Source organism: Somniosus microcephalus, chromosome 1 (genome assembly GCF_052327205.1).
Source record: "Somniosus microcephalus isolate GS21.2 chromosome 1, FLI_Smic_1.0, whole genome shotgun sequence".
Classification (NCBI taxonomy): Eukaryota; Metazoa; Chordata; class Chondrichthyes; order Squaliformes; family Somniosidae; genus Somniosus; species Somniosus microcephalus.
The window spans coordinates 257,182,975-257,195,963 of NC_140987.1; the positions used below are offsets into that span (position 1 = coordinate 257,182,975).

At 42.6% G+C, this 12,989-nt stretch overlaps 1 protein-coding gene across 1 annotated transcript in view; it reads right to left on the bottom strand.

Moving 5' to 3' along the window:
- Positions 1–6,745: 6,745 nt before the first annotated feature.
- Positions 6,746–12,989, bottom strand: part of LOC147124741 (alpha/beta hydrolase domain-containing protein 17B) — a 132,065-nt gene continuing 125,821 nt past the window's right edge. Inside the window, exon 3 of the mRNA XM_085992492.1 lies at positions 6,746–10,597. Coding sequence (XP_085848618.1) covers positions 10,378–10,597 — 220 coding nt within the window. The 3' untranslated portion in view covers positions 6,746–10,377. The remainder of the gene's footprint in view (positions 10,598–12,989) is intronic.

Consider the following 12,989-nt stretch of genomic DNA (forward strand, 5'->3'; position numbering starts at 1 on the left):
GACAAGAAAGTTGACACCAAGCCACATAAGGAGAAATTAGGGCAGGTTTTAAGGAGCGTCTTAAAGGAGGAAAGAGAGGTGGAGAGGTTTAGGGAGGGAATTCCAGAACTTAGGGCTCCAGCAACAGAAGGCACAACCACCAAAGGTTGAGCGATTATAATCAGGGATGCTCAAGAGGGCAGAATTAGAGGAGCGCAGATATCTCAGAGGGTTGTGGGGCTGGAGGAGATTAGAGATAGGGAGGGGCGAGGCCATGGAGGGATTTGAAAACAAGGATGAGAATTTTGAAATCTAGGTGCTGTTTAACCGGGAGCCAACGTAGGTCAGCGAGCACAGGGACTTGGTGCGAGTGAGGACACAGGCAGCCGAGTTTTGGATGACCTCAAGGAACGTGGGAGGCCAGCCAGAAATGAGTTGGAATAGTCAAGTCTAGAGGTAACAAAGGCATGGATGAGGGGCCTCGCTTTAACATCTCATCTGAAATATGACACCTTTGACAGTGCAGCACTCACACAGCACTGCACTGGGAGTGTCAGCCTATATTTTTTTGCTTAAGTCTCTGGAGTTGGACTTGAATCCACAACACTCTGACTCAGAGGCAAAAGTGCCACCCACTGAGCCACAGCTAACACTAAGGAGAATTGCTCTCAAGTGTAGGTTTCAGGTGAAGCAGGGTCAGGGGACCAGTTCCCCATTTTAAAGTCCTCAGGGGGCTAAATTCGGTTGATTTGCGCCTCCCATTAGCACCCTAAGGGGGCGCTAATGGGAGGCACAAATCAACTAGCATCTGGGCGCGGCACTGCTAAAGCCTCCCACGAAATTCAGCGGGAGGTTAGCGGTGGCGCTAACCGTTGGCGCTCCGCTCGCGCCCCAGCTGTAATATTGGGTGGATGCTATGTGCGCCGGGGTCAGGGGCGCCTACCTGCAGCCGGGGTGGCACTAGTTAAAGGGGAGGTGACAGGTGGCCATTTTTTGTTGCTGTCCCCGGCCCCCGTGAAGCTCCCCTGCGTGGTGCCAGATGCTCTCTGTGAGCCCGGCACTCCTCGAGTGCCAGGCTCGTTTGCTGGCACTTCCGATCCCTGGTGGCCCAGCTGGGCGCCAGGATGCACTGCGCCAGGCCCCTCCCTTTTAATAAGGGGAGGAAGGCCTGCAGTACCGCGGCATGGCACTGCGGCACATAGCGCCGCGATGTTGGCTCGCAGCGCCCCAAGAGGGACGCGGGGCGCTTCCAGTTGCACCCCCTCCTCCTTCTCGGGGCACTACCTGGGAAAATCGGCCGTGGGGGCGCTAACTTTTTTCGATGTGCGACCCAATTTTTACCCTCTTTGCTTTTACATTATTGCGAGTTGCTGACGGGAAGTTGGAGGAACTGAGCTACATTTGAAAAATGTATTACAAATTAAATAAAATGCAGTGGGTATGGCATGGAATAGGTTTCCCCTCAAAGTTATGAATTAAAATGTATTAATGAACTGAAAATGGTAGTTGTGTGATGGCAATGAGGTTGCCATCATTATAATGAATAATTAATTAATCTTTAATCAATTTATTTATTAATTAAAGAAAAGTGGCAGATAATTAATCAAATTGGAACCCTGTAAATGAAATAAATGGAAAAAATAAGATGAGAGATAAAACTAGAATCTTTTCTCACAACCTTATCCACCTGAGGTGGTGCCTTTAATGTTCTGTGGACATATACCCTCTGTACTTCCACAGCACTGAGCCTATTTCCATTCAGAGTATAATTATTGCTGTTATTTTTTTTTAACCAAAATGCATCACCTCACACTTAATGACACTGAATTTCATCCGCCACTTTTTAACCCATTCCCCCATCCTATCACTATCCCTTTACAGTTTCCTTTGGTCTTCTAAAGAAATAACTACACCCCCTATTTTGGTACCGTCTGCAAATTTTGACACTGTTCCTTCTAGGACTATATCCAACTCATTGATCTACAGAATGAACAGAAACCATCTCAGAAGTAAACCATTACCCACTTCCAACCACTCTGAAAAACTGCCCTGAACTCTTACATAGTCTTACATCGAATTTACATCAAAGAAACAGGCCTTTCGGCCCAATAGGTCTGTGCCGGTGTTTATGCTCCACACGAGCCTGCTCCCACCCTACTTCACCTACCCCTATCAGCATATCTTTCTAATCCTTTCTTCCTCATGTGTTTATCTATCTTTCCCTTAAATGCATCTATTCTATTCACTTCAACCACTCCCTGTGGTAGCGAGTTCCACATTCTCACCACTCTCTGGGTAAAGAAGTTTCTCCTGAATTCCCTATTGGATTTATTAGTAACTATCTTATATTTATGGCCCCTAGTTCTGGTCTCCCCCGCAACTGGAAACATCTTCTCTACATCTACCCTATCGAACCCCTTCATAATCTTGAAGACCTACATCAGGTCATCCCTCAGTCTTCTCTTTTCTAGAGAAAAGAGCCCCAGCCTGTTCAATCCGCCCTGATAGGTATAACCTCTCAGAATAATTCCTACTTAACAAATGGGATTTCTCCTTTAAGGAGTTGCAGACTAACTTTGGCTCATGCCTGGTTTAGGTGCCAAATCAAAATTCTACTTACTCGTTCCTGAGCACCTCCTCTGAACCGCATTCCAAAACACACGGCCAAGTCTCCAGATGTGGATTGTACCATTAAACAGCATTTGTGGATTGGTTTTACGGTGCTCAAGATTGTCTGTAGGGACCTATTGTAGTACAATAAATCATTAGGTTTGGAACAACTATTTGGAATCTGAAAAATATTTCATCTTGATTAAGTAGCTCAGACAAACAAGTGAGACTGTATATACACAGAAGGCAATTTAAGAAAAAATCAGTGTTTCTTTGCAAGTAACTTTAACACAGTGGCCCCATAAACAGTTGAATTGAAGCCAAGGAAAATTTGAAAGCTGAAAACATTAAGAGCGTTCTCTAAATTAAAACTACATTTCTCCCCATCAAATTGCAGGGTTTCTTTTTAATGGGCCAGATCTTGCTGGAGTGCGGCATCTTGCGACGTGCTCTGTTAGTTTGACTTGTTCCTGCAACCTTCAGCTCGAACACGTTGTGCGCTGTAACTTGCTGGGAGTGCGAGCTGATAACAGTGTGGCGAGGGCAACGGGGCATCTGGGACCTCAGTGAACGACGGGACCAACAGTCTATCTCCTCAACCAATGAGATTTAAGGATTGAGAAAGAAACAGAGGATCGACAGAGAAGGAGACGGGGTGAATGAGAGTCAAATCAGATACAGAAAAATAAATAGAGAAAGGGAAAGAAAGATTGGAGTAAGTGGGTGAGAGGAAAGAGACAGAAAGGAAAAGTAAGAGAAAAAAGAATTACATTTTAAAATTTGACATTATTTAAAAATCTTCAACAATTCACAACCTGAAGGAATGAAACTCCACATTTATAATTGTTCACTTTTTGGGCAGGAGAGGTTGATTGGCAGTCATTAACAAATACCATGGCGTTAAAAGGGTACTTACACTGCTAATTACTAGACTTAATTTTCTGTGGTGAGTTTAATGAGCAATTAATGCGCAAATGCAGCAACTTCAGGAAACTCACGGGGAGATTGAGGGTGAGATGCCGTTTTTGCAAACAAAAATGTGTGGCGATTCGCAACTCACGGGGAATCTCTCCCTCGCTGCAAGCTGCTGGACGATTTACACATTAATAACAGTGAGCGTCTTTCACACACTGCAGTACAATGCAATTTTAAATTTTCCTCCATTGAGTTAGTTAACATTTTACATCTGCTAAACTGAGTTTTGATGATCAAAATATGGCGCAATATTATCATGTGGGAATGAGAATGACGCTTGTTTTAAAAGGTGTGTCAAGAACACAACTGTTTGTAATTTTAGCAAGTGAGCAGCATTAATCATACAAAGCAATGATGTTAGTGGGCCTCACGGTAAAACATTCATGTTGAATTTGAGAGCGGTAATGTGTGAAAGTCATTGTTTGCAGAAGCAATCACACGTAATGACCAAGATATTGTTCCAGTCTGTTAGCATTCTGGTAAGTATTGTCAAGTGAAAGAAAGAAAACTAAAGAACTTGCATTTATATAGCGCCTTTCATGGCCTCAGGACATCCCTAAAGTGCTTTACAGCCAATGAAGTATGTTTGAGATGTAGTCACAGTTGTAATGTAGAAAATGCTGCAGCCAGTTTGCACACAGCAAGCTCCCACAGCAGTAATGACCAGATAATCTGTTTTAGTGATGTTAATCGAGGGATAAATATTGGCCAGGGCACCAGGGAAACCTCCCTGCTCGTCTTCGAAATAGTGGCCGTGGGATCTTTTACATCCACCTGAGATCTCTCATCTGAAAGACGGCATCTCTGACAGTCAGCACTCCCTCAGCACTGCACTGGAGTGCCGGCCTATGCTCTGCAGAGTATCTAGCAGATTGTAGAGTTTAGACATAGTTCCACAAGGTACGGTATTTCAACATTAACTCAAACATCTGCTCCACTTCACAGATTTCTGTGGTATTAGTACCTAAACCCATTCCTCCATAGTCTTTGTCCTACCAACCAGTAAGATCCCAGGTTTGATTCCTAATTGGTGCCGAGTGCCTCTTAAGCTGGGGGCATGCAGTATAGGAGGGCTGGCAATACCTGTGCAACTGTACCCCAGAATGAGCCACCCGCATTCAGGCAAGGCAAAGCGGAGGAGAAAATTTGAGAAGGGGGAAAAAATGATCACCTTTCAAGCCTATAATTTATATATTGTGAAGTTAGATGGTATCTGTCAGTTTTAAAAAATCATACTGTGGCAATCTGGGTCAAATATTTGAAAGGTACATTTCACTATTTAAATCGCTATTAACCTCAATAATTAATTGGTTTTGTCATTCCATCCTATTGAGATTAAACTTTTGGCACTTTCAGCAAATTCTCACTCATTTTATTTAACATCCATTTTCAAGGGTAATATGTCAGGAGGCTTTTGTAACTTTTAGGCTGAACAATTGTAGCTCAAGTCTGGTACACATGCAGTTTAACCTGCACTACAGAAAAGATCGATCCCAGTCCTGCAACGCCTTGATTTTAAAATTCTCATTCTTGTTTACAAATCCCTCCACGGCCTCATCCCTCCCTGTCTCTGTAACCTCCACCAGCCCTACAACCCTGAGATCTCTGCGCTCCTCCAATTCTGGCCTCGCGCATCCCCAATTTTCTTCGCTCTGCCATTGGTTGCCGTGCCTTCAGCTGCCTGGGCCCCAAGCTCTGGAATTCACTCCCTAAAACTCTCCGCCTCGGAGCTCTCTGCACTCCTCCAATTCTGGCCTCTTGCACATCACCAATTTTCTTCGCTCTGCCAAAGGTTGCTGTGCCTTCGGCTGCCTGGGCACTAAGCTCTGGAATTCCCTCCCTAACACTCTCCCTCCTCTTTTAGACATTCCGTTAAAACCTACCTCTTTGACCAAGCTTTTGGTCACCTGTCCTAATATCTCCTAATGTGGCTCGATGCCACATTTTTCATAATCGTTCCCGTGAAGCACCTTGGGATGCTTTACTGTTAAAGGCGCTATACAAATGCAAGCTGCTGTTGAGATTTCAAATTGGAACTACATACACCGTCTAAGCTCCTTTAATACATTAAGAGTAGTAGAGGGGGGAAAAGAAGTGTTAGAAGAAGCTCTTTATATTGCCAAAACCCCAAAGGTTCCCTTTGAAACAGTTTGAAGACAATTAAAAAAAAACAGAACCAGACTAATTTATTGGAGAGTACTATGAAATCAAAGAAAGGAATAGAAAGTTATGCTGATAGGGTGAGGTGAAGAGGGGTGGGAGGAGACTCGTGCGAAGCATAAACACCAGTATAGACCAGTTGGGCCGAATGGCCGGTTTCTCTGCTGTAAATTCTATCAACTGTAGTGCATAATAGTATTAAAATCAACACATATGGTAAAGATTACATGGAGTGATCATAACCAGATGGTGGATATAATATAAGGACGGCATTAGTAAACAAGGAGCCAGATATATAATGTTACCACTTTTAACAGGTTTATTTGTGAGAATATAATTATAAACTTTATTTGAAAAAACTGCCTTCTTGAAGGCAGCTATGTTATTGGAAATAGCAAAGCTCAAAGAATTTGAAGTTTTTAAAAAAGAAAAATTACACTTCAATTATCCATATGTTGCCCACCTCAACATCATCATTTGACATATAAGGGGCGATTCTGTGACCCCCCCCCCATCAGGAAAAAAGGCCTTGCTGTGTAGTGTGGAAAGTATCACATGCTCCCTGCATGTTTACCACAGATGTGGAGAGCACTGTGGCTGTTGGGAGGGTTGATGGTAGTGTTAGGGAGCTGGGGGGGTGGGGGGGGGAGGGAGTAGCAGCTCTCCAAGGGCTGCCGTTCTTTCGAAACCTTGCTTCTTGTTGTGACTGAGTGGTGCTGTGATAATATAATCTCGTTAAAAGGCCCGTGGGCCCCTTCGATTGAGATATAATCGCACCGGGCAGCTTTATTACTAAACCAACAGTGCAAACCAGTTTTCTCCAAGTTTCAAATGAAGGCATACACAAATGGGGAGCTTTTTTCCCAGCGTGGATTTCCAGGCCAAACAAATCTACTAATTTTATGCATAAGTAACAGAATATTGAACCCATTTGCGCATCCCCGATTTTAATCGCTCCACCGTGCCTTCATCTGCCAAGGCCCTAAGCTCTGGAATTCCCTCCCTAAACCTCTCCGCCTCCCTTACCTCTTTTGAGACGCTCCTTAAAACCTACTTCCTTCATCTGCCCTATTATCTCCTTATGTGGCTCAGTGTCAAATTTTGTCTGATAATGCTCCTGTGAAGCGCCTTGGGACGTTTTACTAACTAAGACACTATATAAATGCAAGTTGTTTATTTTTCTTACCCACCCCAACCAAACCTGATGGTAATCTGAACAGATGTTAACATCACAACTGAGGAGGAAAATAATGCTTGTGTGTGTTTTAAATCAAAGTTTAATTCAACTATAATAAAAATACCAATCTGCCCGCATCAGGTAGAACAGAAAAAAGCAAAACAAAACAGGTACAGGTAAGTTTCAATTTGCTCAGTAGTCAGTACGGTAAAAAGTACTAGAAAGTTTCATTTTTGCCACAGGCCACTCCATTAACTCACATTTAAACAATGTTTACATAAAACACAGATTTCACAAGATTTTAAATTGGTTTAATATATGGCACCTATTTGTTTAGGCTGGTAATGTGCAATTGCTACTATCCCAGCTGTCCAAGTTCCCTGCCCAGCTAAGTAACCCATCCGTGAACCATCATTTCACGTTATCCCGTTCACCTCTGTTGCTTCTTACTGGAATTCTGGGAAGTAAAAGCTGGAAGGAGTCACCAGCAGTTACTCTATTCTTTCAGAAGTGTCAAAAATGCCACATGGTCAAACAAAGTGAAATAGTTAATAGCATCACACCGGCACTGTGTTAAGAACATCCGTCCATTTTGATCTATGGAACTGAGCATACATCAAATTCAGCAAGCCCCAAAATACAGCTGATTGTGTACTCAATTCCACTTGTTTTAAAAAAAGGATTAATTCTTACTGTGACGTCAGTATAACACAGCGAGATACACCCAGTCACTTGGAAAGACAGAACATTTGTTACAATTAACAATATACCGATCTTGGGGCATTTGGATAATGGGTTGTTGGTCTTCCCAGCCTCTTATGAGATGAGCACAAGTGAGAATTTTTTTCCAATTTGACAAAACAGGTAGCTGATCAGAAATGCCAGTGGTCCAGGTACATATGCATTAGAATTCTGCTGCCATTTGAGCAGGTGAGATCATGTTGGGTTTGTAAAATGTGAGAGGATTTGCAAATGGGAGCTCAAATGCTTTTCTTCCAGAATGCTTGCTGGAAATGAGCAAATACTGAACGATCACAGCTGGGTTATCCAGTAGTTAATGTAGGATTTTAGCTCAAAGATCTACAAGTGTTGGAAACACAATATGCACTGTGAAACTGCAGGATAATGTGTTAATTCTGTGCTACCAGCAACAAACTGAATACTACACACTGGGAGGGGGGTGCAGTTTAAAAAACAAATACTGTAGATATTCTCCGACGATGAGTAGACTCGGGGTAGGTAAAGGAATACAGATGGATGCCAATTACACTTTAAAAGACTTATCTGGAAGATACCATTTATGTCCTGTTTCATAACTCAGTCTTTAAAAATGGGTACTCCAGCAAAGTATAACAGTTGGCTCCTGAAGTACTGATCTCTGAATATAGCGCTACTAGAACAAAGCATATTGCATCAATGCTGGCAATGCCTGCTTGCCGCTCCTTATTTGACACAATGTATAAATCGGAGTTGTATGGTTATTCCACAGGCAAGATACAGTTAACTGCTAAATAGCACTTTTGTCATGATATACAGAAATATGGGATCATACATCAGCATAAAAATTCAAATACGAGAATTACAAGCATTTACACGTTCACATTTTTAAAAAAAAGTAACAATTCTGTAAGGCTACTTTGAGTACCATAGTTTTAAAACATGTCTCTTCCATTAAAGAATTCAAAAGTTGCATTGTTCATTTAAATGCATTCACTCTACATTGCCCTATAGTTGCTAGTGTTGCATACGTTAAGCTTTCTAAAGGGAGGTACACCTGAAAAGATTGCTGTATTAGTGTATTGGTTATTTTCCTTTAAAACCATTCTCTATCTATCCAATTAGGTTAGTGGCCAACCCTGTACAACTTGTCATTCCCCTCCGCCCCACCCCACTCCCCGAATAAAAAGGTGAAAAAAAAACTACTTCATTACTCGAGGTCTTGTATGTAGCAAAACAAAATGAAAAAAAAATCCTTCGAACACACAGAAGTTAACTATGTTTTAACAAGTGAAGACTTCCCATCTTCCCTTGCATTTACAAAAAGTACATGATTTGTAATCTGAAACCAGAGTTTATCCACATAATCAGCAAAAAATAAAACCTCAAAACCTGAGCGGCCACAATTTGTCAAAATTGTGTGCAACAAAAAAAATATAACTCTTCAGTCGGGCATCTCTGTAAATTCGGCACTTGAAAATAAATCTTCGTGCGCTCAAATTTATAAAGGAAATGCAGATGGAGAATTTTAAACACTATTTTAAAGGTTAGCTTTCCCAGAAAAAAGCTGCATGTAATATTTGATTGCATCAAATCTGCTCGATGCCGTGCAATGGCACAAGCCTTGTGCAACAGGCAACTGTTTCCTGTTCTTTGTTCTTTCAACCCTGCAGACAACCCCCCCCCCCGCCGCCAAAGTATTTCCCACATACACCCACCCCTGCCAAGTACAGAAAACTTTGTGCTATCCGGCACCGACAGGACCGAGCTGTTGCCGTCCCATCAAAACTGCCGGACAAACCAGCGCTAATGTTGAAACATACGGAGATTTTGATCTCCGTATCTGGCAACAAACCCTGTTGCTTAGCAACAGCTTCTAAACAGTCGGCCGTACCTTGCAAGCGTCTCTGTAGCTTAGCAACAGCTTCAGCGAGACCTTGCAGAGCCTGACTGGTGAAAAAAAAAGCAACGAAAAGAAAAAAAACCTAACGAAACGGCTCCTGATTTTTGCCGGTGGCTCGAGCATTCCGGACAGTTAACCTCCGGATAAACCAAAGTTTCCTGTACATTATTGGGGCATCGAATAAGTCTGCAACAATGGTCGGTTTATATCTTGATTAGGATTATACATTGCAGGGTGAAAATCAGTTCTGACGAAAAGTCATCGACCTGAAATGTTTAACTCTGTTTCTCTCTCTCCACAGACGCTGCCTGATCTGCTGAGTGTCTTTCCAGCATTTTCCTTTTTGAATTTCAGATTTCTAGCATCTGCAGTATTGTTGCTAATTGTGAAAATCAAAGTTGATTTACGGAGATGCATTCCAGAAGGTCTGCTCAATCCAATTCTCTTTCTTATTGATATGCTAATCCATTTGGCAATATGTACAAAGCAACAATTAACCTTGTGCATGATAACTAAAGAAACATTTCATACGGCACATGATCAATATTTGAAGTTTCTGAATAGTAGACGGGGGGAAGAAATGGTAATTTTTTTTGGCATAGGTGTCCCTAAACCAATTTGACAAACTGACTGCATGCTCCAGTTTTATTTTTTTAAATACTGGCATCAATTATCATCATTTTTATGTTTACAAACTTTTATAATCCTAAGGGTAGCACTTGATTTTGCAAACAAAACCCTTCAAGGCTCTTATCAGAAGTTATACTACAGTTGCATATACAGTTCGACAATGAAAAATGGAAAGCATTCTCGAATTAAAAAACAAAAAAAAAGCCCCTGCATATTAAAATTTCATTTAAGAATTTGTCAGTTCTTGAGAAACGAACTGCTTCAGTCTTTCGAGGTACTGTCCGTAAAGCTCCACGTCATTGTGACCGGCTCCCTCTACCCACAGCGGTTCCACTGGCCGTTGACATTGTTCATACAATGCCATCCCGTGTGAGAAGTCGATGACTTCATCTTCAGTCCCGTGGATGATCAGCACTGGAGAGGCTATTTTCGAAATCTTGTCGATGCTGTCAAGAGAAATAAAAATTCACAGATTCAGTGATAGTCGGGGTGGGGGAGTGGGCAGGGGTCAATTTAGATAACTAGAAGGGCCAGTAAAGCTCACAAAAATTGCATTTAGGACCTTTAATGTACAAATGTCAGTGTTCCTGCACCTGCAGTTCTGCACCTGATTATAATGCTTTGATTCAGCTATTCCTGGAGGCTGCCATTAAAAAATAGAAAGCAAATCAGGTTAATCTTGGAATTCAGTCAGATTTAGCCATTTCTTTGTTGTAATGTTAGTGAAGAATCACACGCCACATATTTAGCATAGCAAAATATATGTATTTTAAAGATCAGCCTGATTCTATCAAGGATGAAATTCAACACACAGCAATTTAAGTCAAATTTAAGAATCTGAAGTCAAAATACCAAAACCACACTTTGCATTTCCTCTTATATCAGCTATTATGTTTTTTATACTTGTAACAACATAACACACTGCTTAAGTCCACTCCAAATGAGTGGCTTCCAGTGCTGTCCCACGTTGCCCCGCCTGCCATTCGCCACGACACCATGCTCCACGAGATGGAAACAATCATGAGCAACATCGACCTTCTCATTGAAACTTATAAAATTCTAACAGGACTGGACAGACTAGATGCAGGAAGGATGTTCCCGATGGCGGGGAGTCCAGAACCAGGGGTCACAGTCTAAGGATAAGTGGTAAACCATTTAGGACCGAGATGAGGAGGAATTTCTTCACCCAAAGAGTGATGAACCTGTGGAATTCTCTACCACACAAGGCAGTAGAGGCCAATTCATTAAATATATTCAAGAAGGAGTCAGATATATTTCTTAAGGCTAAAGGGATCAAGGGATATGGGGAGAAAGCAGGGACATGGCACTGAATCTGGATGATCAGCCATGATCTCATTAAATGGCGGAGCAGGCTCTCCTACTCCTGCTCCTATCTTCTATGTTTCTATGTTCCCATTTACGAAGATTTGAAAAACCCAGCACGAAAGCGCTTAAAGTCGCGCCGGCCATTCTGGGAAACAGCAGCCAATATTCATGCAGCTGGTACCAACCCACTATCCAGATGGATGAAATCGTGGGACATATGCAACATAAAGAACCAACATCTCATCACTGACCCAACAGCAGAGGTCCCCGGCTTCGACCTCCCTCGAAGACAGTGGACAGCGCTCGACCCAATCTGCATAGGACATGGGCGATGCGGCCACCTGCTCCACAAGTGGAAGATAAAGGACGACCCAAAGTTCGACTGCGGCCATGAGTCCCAGACCACGGAACACATCCCATCAACCTGCCCACTAAGATCGGTTGTGGGAGGCACCTCATTTCTCCACTCGGCATCGCAGGAGGCCATCGAATGGATAGCCAAACTAGATATCCCATTATAAGCTTTTTCTCATCATAGAAAAGTAGTAAGTAGTCGTAGTACATATGTATGTGTGCATGTATATGGATCTCCTTCACACAGTATACAGATACTATGCCTAAGGAGGCAGAGAAATACAGAAGGGCTGAAGTGATTTGAATTTGGTAGAACGGCTTTTAACAATAGCTCCTAAACCAAATTGTTGGGGAGAAAGACAAATCAAAACAGTAATGCTTGGTAAAATGGATAATGACCCAAGAAGGAACTAAGGATATCCTGGAGTTGAATGGTTTCAAGGCCATCTGTAAACTGACCATTCCATTGGTGGATTTTCCCCATCAATAGATAGTACATTTCATTAGTGTCAGCTGTGGCTCAGTGAGTCGCGCTCTCGCCTTGGAGTCAGAAGGTTGTGGGTTCAAGTCTAGAGACTTGAGCACAAAATCTAGGCTGACGCTCTCAGTGCAGTACTGAGGGAGTGCTACACTGTCGGAGGTGCCGTCTTTCGGATGAGACGTTAAACCGAGGCCCCGTCTGCTCTCTCAGGTGGACGATAAAGATCCCATAGTGCTATTTTGAAGAAGAGCAGGGGAGAGTTATCCCTGGTGTCCTGGTCAATATTTATCTCTCAATCAACATCACTAAAAAACAGATTATCTGGTCATTATCACATTGCTGTTTGTGGGAGCTTGCTGTGTGCAAATTGGCTACCTTGTTTCCTACATTACAACAGTGACTACACTTCAAAAAGTACTTCATTGACTGTAAAGCACTTTGGGATGTCCAGTGGTTGTGAAAGGTACTATATAAATGCAAGTCTTTCTTTCTTTTCTTTCTCCCCATCTCTAACCTCCTCCAGCCCTACAATCCTCTGAGGTCTCGGCACTCCTCCAATTCTGGCCTCTTGAGCATCCCCGATTTCCGTCACTCTACCATTGGCGACCTTCAGCTGCCAAGGTCCTAAGCTCTGGAATTCCCTCCCTAAACCTCTCCGTCTCTGTACCTCTTTTTCC